Raw genomic sequence first — 22,416 nt, 5'->3', positions numbered from 1 at the left:
TACACATCATTGAGGACGAATAGGAAGCTCGAAGGGTGATCGAGGGCTCATATATTAATACTGTATCAGAATCTAATAATGGCCATGTTGTTCCATGGATAGAGTTCTAGCCTATATTCATCATCATCTTTCAGCTTCTAGCTTATATTTATCATCATCTTTCAGTTTCTAGCCTATCTTTAATTGATCATAGTAGATATTCATCATCGGCCATACTTTTCTGGCTAAACTTCCTCAGTCAATTGATAAGATTGGTGAATATCAATCATTAGAAGACTCAGATATTGTGTTTGAAAGTTTACATGAATTGCGAAGGGTTTCATCCACTTAACTGGGATAATAGTAATATTCCTTCAACTTCTCAATCCTTTTAACATTCAGTGGTATCACTCATGGTAGTTTTAGGTGTGGGCTAACCATTTTTTATGTCTGAACAAGAACAAAGAGGTGAGGGAGGGGGGGCCTCCAAGAGCTAACATGTTCGTAATAATTGTAGCAGTTTGGCCCGTTTCTGCTGACGTTTCTGCTATTCTCTAACCTATATTTGTATATGTTCTATCGAACATATCTCCTTCTTGACCTGGCTGTATTGTATACACAACTTGGCTGTATTGTTACTAAACTCAACCTAGGTTATCCCTTTAATACATCAATTAACTGATAGTGAATTAAAGTACAAAGCTACTAAATTAATAAAATAATTGAGTAGCTAACGTTATAATATAAAAGTTTTTCATCATTGTTAATATCAAAGATATGCATTAATTAGATCACAGATTTTTGAGCTTGAAAAGGAATGAGCCGGAGTCCTACTATAAATTTAGAAGTATTTCAACTATTTGGGCTCCACTATCTTGGATTTAAAGAAAAATAAACTGTAACAAGAAGTAAAAAAAACATCCCTAGAGAGATTGGGAGATGGAAACACAAGAAATATAGAATAAAATAGAAAGAAAAAAGAAATTCTTAACCCAATGCTAACGACGAATCCAATAACAGGCCGCTGCCAAAGTAGCTATAATAATAATAACAATACGATTAAGGTATGTTGAAATTTGTCATCATTAAAATGACAATGGCGATTCCTATGGTGTACTATTTAATATGATCGGTCGTTATTTTTTATGGTTTAACGTATTTTTTAAAAATCCTAAAAATTTGTTTTCGCAATAAGCTTCTGCTTTAAAGCGGAAACATATATAATTCATCATTACTGTAATACTTTCGAATTAGCAATTTTTCCCACTAGACAGTTTTTTTCAAAACGTGTTTTAAATATTAGTTGCATTAGCCTAAAGGAATAAAGAATTAGACTCTTGAGGTTACCACAAGAAATAGTGAGCGATGGAGTGTTTTTCTTATATTTTGAGGGAAATAACAGTAAATAGAAATCCGATTACTAACTTCAGCTTGCACATTGTCACCAAAAATGTATTGTTAAGTTCTCCCAATACTGTTTGGACTTTTTCACAGTCAATATAAAAAAAAAACAAAGCTTTTGTTTGGGAAGCAAACCTCGGGTAATCTCAGTTTTCAGTAAGTACTGGGTTTTAGAATTCTAGAGGAATTAGAAAATATCACCAGTCAATTTGTTTGAGCTAGTTTTGTAAACACAGCTTGAATTATCTGCAAAGCGATGGTTTTTGTTTGTTTTAAGTTAACTTATCTCTGCTTGTTTAAAAAAAATTTGCTTTTTTTAAAAATAAATTTGCTCTTTTCTTAGACATATACTATAAACTTTAGATTTTTGTTTCATTTGGGCCATAAAACCAAAGAAGTTGACATGATTTTTTGTTAAAATAGGGAATTAAATATATTATAATATATTAAATATATTAAATTTTTAAGTAAATATAATTAAATTAAATTTACTTTTTATATCCTTAAAACTTTCAAACAGGATAAGTGCAGCTTTGTCACTTAGATAAAGAATTCCAGGTGTGTTGTCACCTACATCTTTGAGAATTGCACTAAAGATATAACTGTTATCATGAAACTGAAAATAAATAAATGGTGTTTTTTTCATTCGAAAGTTTTCGTTCAAAGCACATGCTTCATTTTTTCTCTTACTAAAAGAGGGGAGGGGGTATTGAGGGGGTTTATACAGGGGCGTAGCTACAGTATTTTATTGGGTAGGGGCAAGAGGAGGTGCTATTGAAGTAGATGCTATTCAAACTGTAGTGGAGAAAGGTAACTTTTTAACAAACACGTTACTTGGAGAATTTAAAAACATAACGCAATATATTATAAATAATAAACACATATTAAACAATCATAAATATACGTGCTGGTGTTTAGGTTTTACTAAAATTGTCAGCGATGAGCTGCTGTAGACGGCAGTAATATAGCGTGAACAAGCTTTCGGTGGGCGAAGGTGAATGTCGTGTACACTCAGCTTTTTTCAGCCAGATTCACCACTAATGCTGCAATACACATCCACCCTCCACTTCCCCCAACCCCCACACCCAGCACAAGATGCTCAATCTCGTAATTGAATCAAGCTTTATTGTAATATCCCAGGGTATCGCACTATTCATTTGCTCGTAATTTTGAATGGATTTTGACTGTAAGATTTAATTGTTGCACTAAACTTATAATATGCGTGACTTATTGAAAGAATATTGGTGATTTTTTTTAATTGATTTGTTTGTGGATTCGCCGATTTATATTAATAAATAGATTAATATCAGCGGGCCAAAGCCGAAAAAAAACATAGGCAGCTCAATAGCGTTGTCTGAGTAAAGATACAGGATAAGGCAAAGCATTATCACAGATTGTGAAACATTATATTGTGACATATTCCCCACATTTAAAAAGCGACCGTTTTTTAAATTTGAAAGTACTCGAAAAATGAAGTTAGAATTTTTAACGTATCCGTTGGGTATTGTTTGACAAACAATATCCAGAGTATCTTGACAATTCGTGGCATCATTGTAGCAGAAACCTTAAATTCATTAAAAATTACCAGGGATGCCAATAGGAAGGGAGAATTGACTCTTAGAGTTGGAAAATTACCTTCCCCTTTGTATCTTTGTTTTAAGAAAACGAATTCTATAGGAATTACGCAAAAGTTTTTTTTTGTGTAAATCAGGGTATGAGGGGTATACATTCCCGGAAGGGGTTACACTGAATATCGTTTTTATGTCTATAATTCCCTTCACAAGCAAAGTACAGTCCCCTTGTGCTGCATGATTAAACCGAAAACAATAGAGAAAGAGAATGGGTTGGTACCGTTTATACGTGCACATAAAACTTCTAAATTGTGACTTTGTGAGAAAAATATGTATATTTTCTTCAAATTCATTTAACTCTATTCTCAGCAGACATTTCGTACAGTATGCTGATGCAGAGATAAATGCCCCACAAGTAGCGCTGGCGTTGTGTGAAATGCAACTAATTTCAGTCATAATTATTAGCACATTTACGTCAGTTCTTTTTTTGTAGCTGGTTAAAAGAAATATTTAGAAAAGCGAAAAATAACAAGAAATCAGCATGGTTTTGTACATAGAGGGAGTTGAATATTTATGCGTCAGTATGTGAGTCTAAAACGTAAGGAAGAGGACGCTATCAATGCTTATTAGGCATTTCAATGATAAATTAGAGAATCGAAGTTTCAATTAAATACTGGACATAAAAATTAAATAATTAAATGATTCCTGGAGCGGGCCCCATCTACCAAATTCCATGACTAAACTAAATCGATTTGGTCTATCTAGTTATAGTGCGAATATCACTATAAAAAGTACTAAGTCTTATTTTCTTTTTCAATGATTTCTTTTTAATTCTGGAAATTATATTCACTGTATTGTACCTTCTTATTCTTAAAGATTCCATTTCTGTCTTATTTACAGGTGTAGATGGTGTATTCATTTGGTGTATATTCATTAGATGGTGTAGATGGTGTATTCATTTCCCCTTTTGAAAGTTTTAAAACAAGAGAATCTAATCTTAAACTGACAGATTTTATAAAATAAAGGCACCTTAGATATCAGGGGGGAAATTGACCTGGGCAAATGTGGCGAAATAGGAAGCATAGAACATTTTACAATTTTCTCATTAACTAAGCTCACATTTTACTTGATAAGGTCTCAAAGGCAGTATATTTGGAAAAATATCAATGTGGAACATATTATGAAGTGTAATAAACCCCTATTTTTCTTGTTTTCCTTATGTTAAAAATGAGCATGGATTAATTTAAAAAAAAATTATCTGCTCAAAATAAAGAGCAAATTGGACACTTAAAACGAGGAACAATTTTAAAGCTACCTAATAAATTATATTTTTCAAATTATTGGAGGCAACTGCCCCTCCTTGCCTCCCCCCCCCCAGCACCGACGCCCCTGGGCTTATAAGAGGGATTTTTTTACGCAAACAGTGTACTTTTTGTTGCATGTGGCAATCGGCTATTTTATAAGAGGCGGTAACCTTTAGTCGCATCATTAGACATCCCTTTGTTACTTGGCAGTTGCTTGCGAAGTCTAGCAGAAAATTGATTTAGATATAAATAAGGATATGCATGGTTACCTAACTGTATATCTAACTAGCTATTTTAACTAACAAATTCAGGAAAATTACAGTCCCCCGTCTTGAGCAAAAAGGAAAATCAGCTTTTCATATGGGATGTAGTGATATCACCTTTTTTTCTTTTTTTTCTATCGCCCTAAGGGAAGCGCTGAAACATTATTGTATAGAGAAATGTTTAATGCATTTTCTAGTGAAAGATAACGCAAATAGCATCATTCTGTTTTTCCTTTTATGGCGCATAAATACTAAAACTGATCTTTTTTTTCAATACTTTATTTACCAGATAGTTATTTTTGTTGTTGTATTTTGAACTCTTGTTTGGATGACTTTGCTGCTAAATAAGATATATCTATTTTATTACTTTATTACTTTTTTAACTGTCTTTTCATCATATCAATTATTGCAATAAAAAACAATGCTTTTTTGATTTTATAATAGCTTCACCACTAGTTTTTAGAATTTATTTAGAATTCAACAAAACTGAGGAGCTTACCTTTTTCGACTCCGTAACCCTTTCGCCAATTCGTCTTCCGTCTTCTAGCCAAGTGGCTAGCGCGCTAGACTTTAAATCCTTTATCGTTGAGGACAGGGGTTTGAGTCCTGGTGTCGCTGGTTGTTTGGTTTGAAACGGGAGTCAGCGGTATGACTCTGCAACCTCAGCCAGATTCAATCCAGCCCCAAATGGGCACCCGGAGAAATCTGGGGGAAAACACGGAAAGCGTCGGATGATTTGCCCCCAACCACGCATTGTACTCCTGGCCGAAGGCATAGAATCAGAATATCGGTACCTGTGCTACGCAGATCATTAGTCAGCCTGCGAAAAAACTTTTAGAGTAGCCTAATATTTATTTACTGGCTAACTTTACTGCCCTTTACTGCCTAATGGGGTATTTACTCCATTTAAAAAGAATTCAAGGAAACTTGAATTAAAAAATCATTTGAAATTAAGATATGTCTAACGTAAGGTGGCAACAGCAACACAGTCTGCTTAGCTTTGACATTTGTTTTCTTGGAGTCATGTTGTCGTGTTGCCATATGGAATGCTAAGTGAAGAATATAATAGTTATACCGAGGCTGTCCATTGTCCATTATTAAAACATGCACACGGGTAGGTGTTGATTTTAGGGCATGTATGCGAAACTTTACCGGACACGTCTCTGCTTGAGACATTAAGACATGCATGGATTTTGGTGGCATATTCCAGCTATAGATAGATAGATAGATAATTGATTCAGCCACTAGGCCATACACAAACATTACAATGCATATATAAGACAACAGCCATCATACATTTAAATAAATGGTATAACTACTAACAACAAACAAAAACAATAAACCCATTATTTACATTTTTTTAGACCCTCTTTTATAAATCCAGTAACTGCTATAATCGTCTCCTGGGATGAAGATTTAAGGATCCCAGGAAAAAACCATTCCCCATTACCCAAATACTTCAATCTGAAATCTGAAAGCCTCCATACCACATAAAAAGCAAGTACAACATGATCTCGGGCCCTGAACATTTCTTTCAAATACTTTTAATCTACTTTTTAAGGGCAAACCATTCGCTCGGACCTGGAACCACAGACCAAGTTCTCCGGTGGCAAATTCAGCTTAAAATAATATTCTAGTCCAAAAGACTCATATGTGAGACCTGATTACAGTGGCGGATCCCGGGCACCCTCCAAGTTTTTTCTGGTGCCCTCATTCCTTGTTTTTTTTTTTTTTTTTTTAATCTTTATATAGAATAAATTTGTCAATTTGGTAAATTATTGGCACCTTTGTCATATTAGCCCCCCCCCCCCCCAGATTTTGCTCATTGGCACCCTTGTCACATTGGGTCTCTCCCAAGATTTTGCTCTGGATCCGCCCCTGCCTGACTACTATTTTGGAATTATCTCAGTGTTAATTAACGAAATCAAGAGCAAATGAGCCATTAATACTGAGAAATTTTGTGGCGAAGTTAGTAGCCGAACTTTAAACAACAACCTGACCAATTCTTCCACGGAAAGACTTGTGTTAATTCATCTTCCGTTTTAGTCATTATTAGAAGTCCAAATACACCAATTCTTGTTTTGTTTTTTTTAGGGGTGGGTTTAAACACTGACCAAAGACAGTTAATAAACAACCTCAGTGCATGGAGCTCAAGACTGGACTTACAGCATGTATTGTTGGAATGGGATGTATTCCTCTATACTTGGGGCAGTAGGCTTATTTCTGGAAGTTTTCAGACTATTCATAATCTGTAAAATAATATTGGTTCTTAAAGGATTAAAAGAAAAGATAGAACTTTTATTCTATCTTTTATCGATACTTCGGGATTTTTTTCTTTGATATATTTTGGTCTTTTTTCTAGGACAATTGTTTGTTTCTAAAGTAGATTGCTTTTCTAGAAATAATTTCGTTTCTATTATTGGTTTTCGTTTTAGGAGAAATGACGCTGTTAGCTCTCCGAGGCTTGTTTGTAAAAAGACCGGCCATCATAAAGGGTCAATCTACTGTCTAGGATGGAATCCAAATGGTGACTTGATAGCTACCGGCTCAAATGATAAAACACTGAAGCTGATGAGGTTTGACGTTGAAAATAAGAATTTTATAGGTATTGAAGCTACTGCTACCCGGTGTCCACGCAGCTCCAATTTATTTCTTTTATTTAGTTTATTCAAATTTAGAGTAATTTAATAGCGATAAATCCAGACCACGAAAAATAAAACTTGTCATAACATTCTTTTGTGCTTATTTTAAAATATCTTGTGGCTCAAAAACTTGTAAACCAATCAGGCAGAAACAAATATTCATCAAATGTACTGAACACAAAATAAACAAACTGGCTTTATGAATGAGTTATTTAACATATACGGTACTTAATGTGTATCATAACACTTTATGAACAAAGCAGACAAAAACTATTTAAAGAAATCGCTTTTATATTCTGTAATAAGATCATACAGTCTAATAAGTTATTAGACTGAGTAAATAACTGATAGTAACACTCAATATCTTAGTTTGGTACTGTTCTATTTGATGGTACCCACGCGATATACTGTATAGGGAAATGTTGAATAAACCAGTAAAACGGATATCTGTCATATATCAAAATATTGTAAAATTTAATTTAATGCTTGTTATCATAAAATTTTTAAGAAAGGCGAGAATTGAAGCATGTATTCTAAACAATATATTTAGCTCAAAAGGTTATCTGTATTTGTTGTCAGTTTCATTGTATTAATCTACAAGTTATTTTGATTTGGTTATTAGATTGACTTGATTTGGCTATTGATTTGGTAATTTAGCTCCAATTTATTTTTGCTATTATTGTTATTGTTGACTTCAAGGAAAAATGGCGTTTTTTTCAAGTGGAAATATATTTAAGTTCATCTTTAATTCTTGTTTGTTTTTGATTAAATAAAAAAAAACTAACTGACATTCAATTGTAGACTTCTTTTGTTTTACTATCCAGTAATATTCCTTCGGACACCTTCTCTTAGGCTTTTTTCTTCTCTTTTTATTATTTCTTCACTTCTCTATTTTTTCTTCTCTTCTCTATTTATTTTTCATTTTCTTCTTTTTAAATTTTGCTTCTCTGTATAGATTCTTCTGTATCTTGAATCCATGACTTATCGTTGAAGTTAAAGTTAACCTAATCCAGTGTGTTCTTGAAATATCAACGAAACATCATACCCAATTTCAACCCAATTCAGGGTTGACATTATCAACCCCGTGGAATATCAATCCAATTTTAGTGAATTTGTAGTCTTTTATGAGGAAATTTGTACTCCTTTATGAGGGTATTTGATGCCAAACCAAAACCAATTTGGTGCCAACCAAGTATATAAGATTGTATATACTTTGTGCAGAATTCAAATTGGTTTCCAGAATATTTGACAGGAAATTGTATGATAGAGTTCAATGTAAACATATCGAGTTTTACACCCCTTTATGAGGAAATTGGATGTCAAACCAGAACCATTTTGATGCCAACCAAGGATATGAGATGGTATTCGCTTGGTGCAGAATTTAAATTGGTTGCCAGAATAATTGACAGGAAATTCTTTGATAGAGCTTGATACAGACATATCGAGTTTTGCACCCCCTTTACGAGGAGATTTTATGCCAAACCAAGTATAAAAGATGTTACATATATGGTGCAGAATTCAAATTGGTTGCCAGAATAATTGACCCGAAATTGTTTGATAGGGTTCAATGTAAACATATCGAGTTGTGCACCCCTTTATGAGGAAATTTGATGCCAAACCAAAACCAATGTGATGCCAACCAAGTATATAAGATGCAATGTACTCGGTGCAGAATTCAAATTGGTTGCCAGAATAATTTACAGCAAATTGCTTGATAGATTTCGATGAAGTTTTACACCCCTTTACGAGGAGATTTGATGCCAAACCAAGTATAAAAGATGTTATATACATGGTGCAGAATTCAAATTGGTTGCCAGATAATTGACCTGAAATTGCTTGATAAAGTTCAATATAAACATATCGAGTATTACACCCCTTTACGAGGAAATTTGAGACCAAACCAAAACCAATTTGATGCCAACCAAGTATATAAGACGGTGCAGAATTCAAATTGCTTACCAGAATAATTGACAGGGAATTGTTTGATAGAGTTCAATGCAGACATATCGATTTTACATCCCTTTTTGAGGAGAATTTATGCCAAACCAATTTTCACGACGAACTTCTAAAAGCAACTAAAATGTGTGGACAGTTCTGTTGCAGTTTTAGTGTTGTTCCATCGACCCTACCTTATACAAATGCTGTTTACTGACAATAGATGGTAATGTAGAGGTCTTTAACAGAGACTGAAAAGCTAAAATCAGATGTGGGTGTAACAGGTGGAGAGTGACAGTAGAAGGACGACAAGACTGCTCATTTGAGCTGTCAGATTCAAGCAATCTCGATCTGGACTGTAATACTGTCGTTTTGCCAACAGAGAAGTATGTTGCCAATATACAGAATGTTAATGATGTAGGCATCTTTATTTGTCATCCTGTTGGATGACAACGCCATTCGCTCATAGCCAGCCAGCTTTTATCATCCAGCTTATGTTTTTCTTTTGGGTTAATAGGAAAAACGCCTAGATAAAGAAAAATAATATAACATCTACCATCTTTAAGAATAAAACAGGAAAATTAATTTTCTTTGGCTGAACTAGTAATTTTTTTTCAAAATGTATTTGATTTTGTTTTTGACCTAGTTTCAACCCTGCTTTTACTCTTGTGCCCATGTTAAATTGATTACCTTAATTGTAAGATACTACTGAATTCACATTTGAATGGATGAGTATTATTAATAAATACTACTACAGTAGACAGGAACTTACAATAGTTAGCATGTATTAGGGTTCAAACTTAGGAATTCCAAAATTATTTTCGGTGAATCCCACAATATTTTTACATTACACTTTCCCATACATAGATGGGGTCTGATGCTCTCAAGTAGAGTCGTATTGGGCCTTTTCTTGAAGATGCGGTTCCTTGTAAGTGGATTCCTTTACATATGCCTTGGTGGGTGCCATCACTTACGGGTATTCTATTATCTTTGGTTGAAAAGTATGGAATGTGGTCTCGGCTTAGCTTTCGTAACGAACTAACAATTTCCTGTGTACAAAAAAATTCAGATGGTATTTTTTGAAAAAATAACTCATAAGGGATTTGAAGGAGGAAGTTTGGTTTTAATGCATCAAATAGAAGGATGAAGTCTAAATATATTTTAAAGACTGGTAGAGCATTTTTGCCATATGACTTTCAAAACTTGCCAGTAGTTAAGGCTATCTTAGTTTTTCAAAGCCCATAAATGGATTATTAAAACTGTAAACTTAAATAAAATGAAGAGCCTGTAAGTTATACGTAAATTTCTAGAAAGGAAGTCTATATGGTAGTCTTGAATATATATATATATATATATATATATATATATATATATATATATATATATATATATATATATATATATATATATATATATATATATATATATATATATATATATATATATATATATATATGACACAGCTTTTAATTACATTTATAACTGTTCTTGACCTAAGATTTTACTATAATCAACTGTATAAGCTTCTCATTCACAAAAAAAGAAGAAAAAATAGAGACACAAACTAGAGTGAAGCTTAATAATAGGACTAGGTAAAATAAAGTTAGGCAATAGAGTCATCGAATTATTTGGAGAGAAAGGGGTTGAATTTTTTTGCATATTTCCACGGTCAAGGTCAACCTCCTCCTCCTCCTTTGACCACTTGCAGGTAAACATTGAGACAAAAAAAAAAAAATGTCAACATCAGATGTGCATGGATAATGGTTGCGAGGTGACCCGGGTAATTATATATACGTTAATGGGAAGTTGGGGAGGACGTAGAAAAAGACATAAATCGACGAACTAAAAATTGTGAAATTTGTATAGAGCCAATAAAACTGACAATATTTTAGAGGGCTCAATCTGCCTTACCCTTAATTCTAGGGGCACTAGTTGAGGGGCTTGTGGGACAATCCCCATGTATTTTGAAAAATACCTTTGTTTTTCGTATTTCCATTGAAATTAATCGAATGAAACAAAATTACCCTCGTCCTAGATTTTGGAAAATGTCATTATCCTTATCTTCACAAAAAATGAAAAATATTCTTGCCCTCCTAAGATTCTGAGGATTGACATCCCTGCCTTTATCCAATGTATATTTTTGGTCAAATTTCAATATGCCTATTTCACATTAGGGCTAAATATTAAGCGTGGTCTTGGCCAAATATCTTGAAATCTGCGTGCTTAGATTTCCCGAAAATCCCGAATCTTTTGAATATAGAATAAAAATTGAACTCGGGATGTGGACATATTTCAGAAGAGCATGTTGTTGGAAATGATTTGATGAAAGAATGATCATGTCCTGTCTTTCCCAATTAGATAACCAAACGAGTTATTCAATACAAAGTTTGAAAAAAAAAATATTTGGAATATGGTTTTTGTTAATTACCCCATGCTAAAATTTCCGGGGTGTAGGTGTGCAGAATAAATTATGTTATTTGTGAATTCTCATCCATTTTAAGAAAAGGGATGAGCACTGATTAAGGTTATTATATATAATTTTTCCATCCCGTTCTTTTGATTTTGCATTCTTTAGCCAGTTTCCAGTGTATTGTTGATTTGGAACTTTTTTTTTCTGTATTCATTTTTGCCCCGAAATATGTATTCGGTCCTTTGGGGCCTGTGGTAGTGTCTTTTTTAAATAAACATCTTATTATATGTTTAGAGATTTCCAAAATAGTATATACAATTCTTATCTTTAAATCGGTTCAGGATCAACCTTGTCATACTAGGGCTTAGCAGAAAGACGCGTGTACCTTCTTATTAGCTAGGAGCTTGCGATTAAATTCCTCTGTTACTTTTTCTTGTTCAACATATGGCTCAAGAATGCTTTTCTTCACTGGAATTATCTACCCAGACCATAAAATACAGCTCTATCAGTATGCATTGAACGCTAGGCCTAATTCAACCTGAGTGCGATTTATGTGTGCTCCATGTTAATGGTCCTATATATAGTGCTAGAATAAATTCCCGTATGCTAGCTCTTTTGATTCGGATTATTTTTTTTATGACAATACTCAGGGCACCAGGATTCTACTAGCTTAGGGCCTGATATTCCACTATTTAACCATGTCTATTGAATTGAGCTGTGTCTATTGAATTAGGAAGCAACTGACGGATTTTTAGGACACCGTCCCTAAGGAGACCATTCTGGTTGGAGGTGCAGCGTCTTACAAAGTTGTCCTTCAAGTAATCAGTGAAGGGTGTCTCCCCTCGTAGGTAATCAGACAATACCATGTTTCTGCGTATTTGCTATATTGGCTTAAAAGGAGGCGGTACAGGTGGATATGAATTGCGAAAGGGAGAGTATTGGATGCACTTTTTAAAACCAGCTATTGGCGCCACATGAAATCATTCAGTACGAGGTTGTAAAATCACCCGGTTAGTACTATTGGGTCCCCCTTGTATAGGTTTTTCGTTTATATAGACAGCTGCATAGACGATTATGCCGTAAACGAAATAGTTTAGAGGGGTAATGTGATTGTCCCCTATGTCGTTTATATACACCAGAAAAAGTATGAATTCAACAATATTTCTTAAGAAACCCCAGCTTTTGCTATACTTTCCACGGAAATAAATCCATTGAGAACTATATGGATTACGTTACTTAGAAGACTCCCAACAACCTCAAGGAGACGATCACAAATTTTGTCTGCTTGGAATTTTTTACCTGATCTTTATATCAGACTATTAAAAACTTTTGCAATATCAATAATTACCAACTAATATCATACCCTTAGGTCATAAAATCTCCCGACTTTTGTTGCTGGGCAGTTGTGTTTTTCCGGCGGTACCCATACTGCTTATTGCTTATAAGGATTATTTGGCTCCAGATATATAGAAGGTGCTATTTTACATACCCTCATTGAATTTACCAATGCAAGGGAGGAGAGTTATTGCACAAGACGGGTCAAAATTGGTAGGATTACTTTCCTGCTTGGCATCAGGGATGACATGGGTAAACTTCTACATCCTTGAGGAGAATCCATAGTGAAATCAGAGCCAGAATAATGATGACTGAGGTCCAGCTAGTAGTTTCTTGAGGACAAGACTCGGTATCCTATCTGGGTGATGTTATTTGGTTACATGAAGGTGGTGTAGAAACCTCTGGAATTTTGGAGCAGAGAAGTCGACGCGGTCGAGGGTTGTATCTGTACAATGAGGAAATCAGTGACTGAAAACCTAAAAAAAAACTTCGCAAGAACTTCAGTCTTTGCCTGAAAACCTTGAATCACAGTCCTGTTAGTCTGAACGAGAGAACGGATATCCCTTTGACGAATCCACCCCCTCCTTAACTACTCTGCAACAAATATTTTTGCTGTAACATTTTAAAATTTTAAGTTTGGTGCCAAAATTCTGCTCTTTTTGTTGTTGCGATTGGTGAATCGCCACTGCAGGTTAGTTGACCAGCGACACTACGGGCTCCCAAGAATCGTACTCGATCGTTCTCACTTTCAGACCCAACCAAGTGTTTGTTTTCTTTCTGCTTTGCTTAAATAATCTTCCTACAGCTGATGCTGAACCAGGGTTTGTTTTCACTTAATGTTAGTTCCAATAAAATTGTCCGTTGACTTGTCAGGGTGTTCTCGGCTTCGTCAGGACCTTTCTTTAGGGATACTTCTGGGCATCAAATATACTCCGAAGACTATCCCAATCCCTTTGATTTATTTTCGAATAATTTACTAATGTTTGTTTGGCTTGGTAATTGTGGGAACGCAATTTTAACTTCAAAATGCTGCATAATAACATATTTGAGCTAGGCTGTAATTACACAAGGAATGCACCTTTGGTTTCCTATAATCCTCTAAAATATCAAGATTTTGTAACATTGGATTTTGTGTTTTTGTTATAATTCGTATTTGCTTAAAGTAAAAAGACTCTTAACTACATGTAAATATATGCAAGATCTATAAAGAAAATGAGAAATATAAACGAGAAATCTGAAAAAGTAGTAAATGCTTCGTAGCTTATATTTACGAATAACTATTGATAACAATTAGTTATTTGATTATAAAACATTAAATATTGATCAAAATTATAAATTTGAGATTACAGTGATATTTAGGTAATGATGTTTATTAAGATTTTTCAGGAATTGATTGAATTCCAGGTGACGAAGTGGATGTATCTGTGCATGATGGCACCATTCGTGATGTCTGTTTTATTGAAGATAGCATCAACAAGTCAAGTTTGTTAATAAGTGGAGGCGCTGGGGACTGTAAAGTCTATATCACTGATTGTACAACTGGGAAGGCATTCCAGGCCTTTGGGGGACATACTTGTAAGTGCAGCATATCAATTTTCCTTTGTTTTTATTTCCCCAATTGAAGAGATATTGAGACATAATAAGATGGTATTTGCTATGTATCTGATCTAAACAGTTCCGGAAACAAAGTTCTTTTCTAGGCGGAGTAGAGGCTTGTCTTAGGAGTGGGTTCACACAAATAACAGAGTAGATGAAAATTGATACGAATTTGCATCTTCGAAAAGTATAGATGAAATTATGAAGACTTTGTGTGTTTTGTTTTGTTTTTATAGTAAAGTCAAAACAACTGCAGAATTGGGGGGGGGAGGGTTAGAAATTAATCTCTAATCCCTCTGAATTCTCGCGAATATTTTGAACTACGTCAGAGATATTGGTGTCGGAGAGGGAAAGATTTTATAACAGAAAGTCTTTTTCTCCGTAACTAAAAAACAATCCCTAGCCTATCGGCACAAAAGTGGAGAGGTGAGGGACCATCAGTGCCAGCAGAAAAATTACTTGGGATGAGTAGAGGAGGGTAAGTGCTACTAGGAGTAGATTTTCACCAATGTTTAACTGGTAATACATCTCTTTCGTGTATTCATACACAATTATTAAACGACTTCTTGTTTTTCGGTCGGCATTTAACCCCTTCTAGTGTCCATGAGAACATGCCTATATAAAAGATCTGTCCAAATGATTCACTTAAAAATCTGTGAAAAGGATATACCTATAATTATTATTTTTATTTTTCATGCCCCCTCCTATTTTTTCGTATTGCAAGCCCCCTCCTCAAGAATATTTTATTTACACACATTTTTTTGGGGATGATGATCATTCATCAAAATTTGGATAGTTTTAGAAATAGGCACGAACTTCTCAAACAGTTCGTGGTAACGAACTGTAAGCAAGGAGCGACCCGGCTCAATAATAACCGAAACTCTAAAAAACTGAATTTTGATACCAATAGATACATCGAAAAAATCGAATTTTTATGCTGGTTTTAAATATATAAGATTCATCAAGTTTAGTCTTACCTATGAAAGGTTACAAGCCTGAGAAAAATTGCCTTATTTTCGAAAAAAGGGGACAAAACCCTCTAAAAGTCATAGAATCTTTATGAAAATCTCACTATCAGATTCAGCGTATCAGAGAACCCTGCTGTAGAGGTTTGAAGCTCCTATCTGCAAAAATGTGGAATTTTGTATTTTTTGCCAGAAGAATGATCACGGATGCATGTTTTTTTTTTCAGGGGTGATCGTATCGATCTAGTGGTCCTAGAATGTCGCGAGAGGGTATATGAGGGGGTTTGCCCACTCGTCAATGCCTCGCTCTTTACGCTAAAATATTTTTAGAACTTTCAAAAGAGCTATTTATTCTAATTAAACAGCCTTTGTGATTCAGGAGTCACTCTTAAAGAGTTGGAACAAAATTCGAACTCTAGTGTAAAGAGCGAGGTATTGACGAGGGGGTTAAACCCTCATATACGTAATAGTTTCTGTTCGTTTTAAGTTTTAATGTTGCTCCGTACTTTCAGTTGAAAAAACTTGTTTGTTTTTTTAATCTAATCTCAAGAAGGGTGCGATCTTGACAGAATTAAATAAAAAAAAATAAGTTTTTTTTTTAACTGAAAGGAACGAGGTTAAAACTTAAAACGAACAGAAAATATTCCTTATATGAAAGGGGCTGTCTTCTCAACGCCTCGCTCTTTACGCAGAATTTTTTTATTTTAAAAAAATAGAGTTGTGAGAAAGTCAATCTTAGCGTAAAGAGCGAGGCGTTGAGGAGGGGACAGCCCCTTTCTTATACGGAATAATTTCTTTTCGTTTTAAGTCGTTCCTTACTTTCAGTTAAAAAAAAAATTTGTTTTCTTTTTACTTAATTTTTGAACGTTTTTGAATTAATGCAGGTTTTGATTTTGGCTCACCGTACCTGAATAATTAAAACAAAAATTGAAATATTCATTTTACTTTTATTTGGTTAAATGGCTTTCTCGAAACTTGTTTAATTTTATTTACGAACGTTTTTATTAGTAATAAATATACGTAACTTACGTAACGAACTTCTATATTCATATAATTTTAATACGTATATTAGAGGGTTCGCCCCCTAGTCAATACCTTGCTCTTTAAGCTAAAGTTTGAATTTTGTTCCAATTCTTTAAAAATGACCGCTTAATCACAAAGGCCGTTAATTAGAATAAATAGCTCTTATGAAAGTACTAAAAAATCTTTGGCTTAAAGAGCGAGGTAATGACTAGGGGATGAACCCAATCACATACGTAATATTTTCTGTTCGTTTTAATTTTTGATCTTGCTGCTTACTTTCAGTTGAAAAACTTGTTTTTTTTTATTTAATTTCTGATCTTTTTTTTAAATAATGCTGAGAAATTCGGCGTCTCCTTCATAGCAATGTCCTTTCCCCCATGAAAACTTCCTTCGTGGAAAGATCCTTCCACATAACCCCCCCCCCCCACCCCCACTACCAGAAAAAATCCCCCCTGAAAACGTCTGTATACTTCCCAATAACCAATACTGTTAACATTGGGTAAAGTTCATAACTTTCAGCCCTCCCCCAGAGGATTTCGGGGGATTAAGTCATCCTAAAAGAAATAGCTATCATATTTTCGACCATGCTGAACAAAATGGCTGTCTCAAAATTTTGCTCGGGTGACTTAGGGGAAAAATGAGCGTGGGAGGGGGCCTTGATGTCCTTCATTTTTTTGGTCACTTAAAAAGGGCACTAGAACTTTTAATTTCTGTTCCAATGAGCCCTACCCTAGTATTCTAGGAACAATGTTTCGATACGATCACCCCTGGGGAAAAAAAACAAATAAACACGCATCCGGGATCTTTCTGGGAAAAAGTGCAAAATTCCATATTTTTGTAGATAGGAGCTTGAAACCTCTACCTTAGGGTTCTTTGATACGCTGAATATGATGGTGTGATTTTCATTAAGTTTCTATGACTTTTAGGGGGTCTTTCCCCTTTTTTTCGAAAATCAGCCAAATTTTCTCAGGCGCGTAACTTTTGATGGGTAAGATTAAACTTGATAAAACTTATATATTTGAAATCAACATTAAAATCTGATTCTTTGATGTATCTATTGGTATCAAAATTCCGTTTTATAGAGTTTTGGTTACCATTGAGCTGGGTCGCTCCTTACTTACAGTTCGTTACCACGAACTGTTTGATTAAATGAAAAAAACACGTTTTTTTTAACTGAAAGTAAGGAGCAACATTAAAACTTAAAACGAACAGAATTATTCCGTATATGAAAGGGGATGTCCCCTCCTTAATCCCTCGCTCTTGACGCTAAAGTTTTTTATTGTTTTAAAAGTAGAGATGTGAGAAAAAGTCAAACTTTACCGTAAAGAGCGGGGCGTTAAGGAGGGGACAGCCCCTTTCATATACAGAATAATTTCTGTTGGTATTAAGTTTTAATGTCGCTTCTTAATTTCAGTTAAAAAAGACTTTTTTTGTAATTTAACTTCCGAACGTTTTTGAACTAATGCAGGTTTTGAATTTGCCTCATCGTACATGAATAATTTAAACGAAATTTGCATATTAGTTTTACCTTTTTAACTAATAATAACCTTATAATATCCTAAGTTGGATTTTTGTTCTATTTATTTAGGAATGACTCCTGAATCACAAAGGTTGTTTAATTAGAATAATAACCTCTTTTAAAAGTTAAAAAAAAAACTTTACCGCAAGAGCGAGCTATTGAGTTGAGGCGACCCTCCTTATATACGCAATATTTTCTATTCTTTTTAAGTTTTAATGTTGCTCCTTACTTTCAGTTGAAAAAAAACTTGTTTTTTTTTATTTAATTTCTGATCGTTTTTTAAATAGTGCTGGGAAAACCGGCGCCCTCCTTCATGGAAAATTCTCTTCCCCCATAAAAAAGTCCTCTATAGAAAGATCCTCCCACTTAACCCCTCCCCCGAACCCTCCCACCCGCCGCCCCAGAACCCCCCCCTGAAAACGTATGAAGCTACCTAATAACCAATAAACAGTGGGTAAAGTTCATAACTTGCATCTCTTCCCCTGGGCACTGCGGGAGGCTAAGTCGTCCTCAAAGACATTGATAAAATCTAGTTAGGCTATGCTGGACAAAATTGCTCTCTCGAAATTTTCTTTCGGTGACTTTGAGAAAAAAATGAGCGTGTGAGGGGGTTTAGTTGCCCTCCAACGTTGTTGGTCACTTGAAAATGGCAGTAGAACTTTTAATTTCCGTTTGAATGTGGCCTCTCGCGACATTCTAGGACCCTTGAAAAAAAATACAATCACCCCTGAAAAAAAAACATGCACCCGTGATGTTTCTTCTGGCAAAAAATACAAAATTCCACATTTTTGCAAATAGGAGCTTGAAACCTCTACAGCAGGATTATCTGATACGCTGATTCTGATGGTGTGATTTTCAATAAGATTCTATGGCTTTTAGGGGGTGTTTCCGCCTTTTTTCAAAAATAAAGCAAATTTTCTCAGGCTCTTAACTTTTGATGTGTAAGACTAAGCTTGATGAAATTATATATTTAAAGTCAGCATAAAAATACATTCTTTTGATGTATCTTCTGATGTCAAAATTCCGTTTATTAGAGGCTCGGTTACTATTGAGCCGGGTTGCTCCGTTGCCACGAACTGTTTTATTTATTTTGAAAACAAAAAAGAAATTAGCACAAGAAGATTTCTTTTTCTTGAATCATGGCTGGGAAAGAATCGACCAAAATTTTGGTTTAAAGAGTTTTGGTTTAGGGGGTGAAACCATTCCTCAAATTGAAGCTAACCCTTGGTAGGTGATTCAAAACCAATAGAAATTAGTTTCTTTTTCTTGAAGCATGGCCGGGAAATAATTGACCAAAATTTTGGTTTAAAGAGTTTTCGTTTAGGGGGTGGAACCATTCCTCTGAAGCTAACCCTTGGTAGGTGATTCAAAACCAATAGAAATTAGTTTCTTTTTGTTGAATCATGGCTGGGAAAGAATTAAACAAAATTTTGGTTTAAAGAGTTTTCGTTTAGGGGGTGGAACCATTCCTCAAATTGAAGCTAACCCTTGGTAGGTGATTCAAAACCAATAGAAATTAGTTTCTTTTTCTTGAAGTATGGCTGGGAAAGAATCGACTTAAATTTGGTTTTAAAGAGTTTTGGTTTAGGGGGTGGAACCATTCCTCAAATTGAAGCTAACCCTTGGTAGGTGATTCAAAACCAATAGAAATTAGTTTCTTTTTCTTGAAGCATGGCTGGGAAAGAATTGAACAAAATTTTGGTTTAAAGAGTTTTCGTTTAGGGGGTGGAACCATTCCTCAAATTGAAGCTAACCCTTGGTAGGTGATTCAAAACCAATAGAAATTAGTTTCTTTTTCTTGAAGCATGGCTGGGAAAGAATCGACCAAAATTTTGGTTTAAAGAGTTTTGGTTTAGGGGGTGGAACCATTCCTTAAATTAAAGCTAATCCTTGGTAGGTGATTCAAAACCAATAGAAATTAGTTCTTTTTTTTCTTGAATCATGGTTGGGAAAGAATTGACCAAAATTTTGGTTTAAAGAGTTTTCGTTTAGGGGGTGGAACCATTCCTCAAATTGAAGCTAACCCTTGGTAGGTGATTCAGAACCAATAGAAATTAGTTTCTTTTTCTTGAAGCATGGCTGGAAAAGAATTGACCAAAATTTTGGTTTAAAGAGTTTTCGTTTAGGGGGTGAAACCATTCCTCAAATTGAAGCTAACTCTTGATAGGTGATTCAAAACCAATAGAAATTAGTAAAAAAAAAAAAAAAAAGCAAAACAAAAACATAAGTTTTTTAAAATGAAAAGACAGAATCACACTAAAATTGTAAACAACCAGAAACCATTTCGTATACGAGAGGTACTTTCCCCTTCTCAACCACTTACTCCTTACGCCAAAGTTTGACTTTTTGTCCCAATCCTCTTAGAAAGACTGCTCAAATCCAAGGCTTGTTTAATCAGAATAAGAAGTTTCTTCAAAATATTATAAACTTAGTGCAAGGTGTGTGTGGTCATTTTATTCCACACGTGGAATAGTTTCTATTTGCTTCAAATTTTCATGACGCTCTTTTCTTCCATTTGAAAAAAAGATGCAATGTATTTACTTCAGTTCATCTCTACTAACCATATTCAGTTCAGATTTCATTGCATCTGACCACTCTTAGCTTTTGGAATGATCATGCTTAAAGCAAAACTTTTGGCCGTCTACTGCTCTAATCCACTAGTTGCATATTTTATGCAAATTAAAATTTGCAATTTTTCTGACATAATGTATATTTTTCAGCCCCTATTCTCTCACTGTATACATGGGGTGGCGCAATGTTCGCAAGTGGATCGCAAGACAAAACTGTCCGATTTTGGGATCTACGGATAGGTGGATGTGTCTCTGTAGTCACGCCAGTTACGAGTGACCTCTCTATCAATAAGGTAAATATACTTGTAACTTTACTTTTAATTTGGTCTTTTAAAAAGTTAATAACACTTTTTGTTGGCGAAAAAGAAGTCAGGGTAATGCCTGGAGTATTCGATCCAAGAATCAATTATTTCAATAATCTGTTTATTTTTGACGAACACCTATGACGAATTATCAAATTTTAGCTAAGATTCTGCTAAAATTCAACAGATTTCAGCTAAAATGAGATGCGTTTCATAGTTTAGCTTTAGTACCTCGATGCCCGTTATTCATCGCAGTGAACTTGGATCAGTGGCCGTTCTGGCCTCTCTTGCGCCCGGGCAAAAATCCTGATTAGCCCTCCCCCCCCCCTGTCCCTGTCCCCAAAAAATTTCCAGGCCAATATTTTTATGTTTTTTTTTCAATAAATCCTCTCTCTCTCTCTCTCTCTCTCTCTCTCTCTCTCTCTCTCTCTCTCTCTCTCTCTCTCTCTCTCTCTCTCTCTCTCTCTCTCTCTCTCTCTCTCTCTCTCTCTCTCTCTCTCTCTCTCTCTCTCTCTCTCTCTCTCTCTCTCTCTCTCTCTCTCTCTCTCTCTCTCTCTCTCTCTCTCTCTCTCTCTCTCTCTCTCTCTCTCTCTCTCTCTCTCTCTCTCTCTCTCTCTCTCCTCTCTCTCTCTCTCTCTCTCTCTCTCTCTCTCTCTCTCTCTCTCTCTCTCTCTCTCTCTCTCTCTCTCTCTCTCTCTCTCTCTCTCTCTCTCTCTCTCTCTCTCTCTCTCTCTCTCTCTCTCTCTCTCTCTCTCTCTCTCTCTCTCTCTCTCTCTCTCTCTCTCTCTCTCTCTCTCTCTCTCTCTCTCTCTCTCTCTCTCTCTCTCTCTCTCTCTCTCTCTCTCTCTCTCTCTCTCTCTCTCTCTCTCTCTAACTTCAGTCTGATTGAAAATTTTATATATTAAACTCGAAAGGAATGCATGAAAATTACTACTACTAGTACTACTAGGACCTGCTTACAACTCATAATTTGTTTCTGAAAAATTGTGCAATTTTCTTTCCTTTTTTCTTTTCTTTTTTTTTATCTCTGTTACCAATAAAAATCTTTTATATAGACTGTTGCTTCAATGTGGATACAACCTGATACCCTAAATTCAGCATTTAATGTCCATTCACATCAAATAATCAAGACCCTTCAGCCCCTTCACATCAAATAATAATATGACACACACGAGGAAGCTCAGCCTGGGGTCTCAAAAACCGTAAAAAATCAGAAGAATTTAAAGTTTTAAAATCTACAACATAAAATTTCTTATATAAGTCGTTTGTACTTTTACAGTCTATTTCTCATGGATACACCCTTCCCCCAAGTCTCCTCAAACAATTGCTGTATACAAGCATGCATAAATTGTAATGTTCATATAATATCATTTAAGACGTATGTAGGACTTGAAATGAGAGCCTTTCTAAGTAAGTTAAGCTCTTTTCATATAATCAATATAGACTTTCTCGAAGAAAAAAGAAAAAAATAGATCAATAGATTGAATTAATATTTGAAACCACAGAATATTCTTGACAGTTAATAAAACTATACTAATATACAACCAGAACGATGAACTGTATACTCGGCAATCCTAACAAAGCCCAGTGACATACACTGC

At 34.8% G+C, this 22,416-nt stretch overlaps 1 protein-coding gene across 1 annotated transcript in view; it reads left to right on the top strand.

The window, feature by feature from the left end:
• LOC148956957 (WD repeat-containing protein 47) overlaps positions 1-22,416 on the top strand; it is a 116,186-nt gene that overhangs the window by 86,982 nt on the left and 6,788 nt on the right. The window contains exons 8-10 of the mRNA XM_089087925.1: positions 6,954-7,123; positions 14,245-14,415; positions 20,664-20,806. Of these exons, the coding sequence (XP_088944051.1) occupies positions 6,954-7,123; positions 14,245-14,415; positions 20,664-20,806 (484 nt within the window). The remainder of the gene's footprint in view (positions 1-6,953; positions 7,124-14,244; positions 14,416-20,663; positions 20,807-22,416) is intronic.

The sequence above is a fragment of the Artemia sp. Qi Xiang Cuo genome, chromosome 1 (assembly GCF_049724085.1).
Source record: "Artemia sp. Qi Xiang Cuo chromosome 1, ASM4972408v1, whole genome shotgun sequence".
NCBI classification, from domain to species: domain Eukaryota; kingdom Metazoa; phylum Arthropoda; class Branchiopoda; order Anostraca; family Artemiidae; genus Artemia; species Artemia sp. Qi Xiang Cuo.
This window is presented reverse-complemented; position numbering and strand designations above follow the sequence as displayed.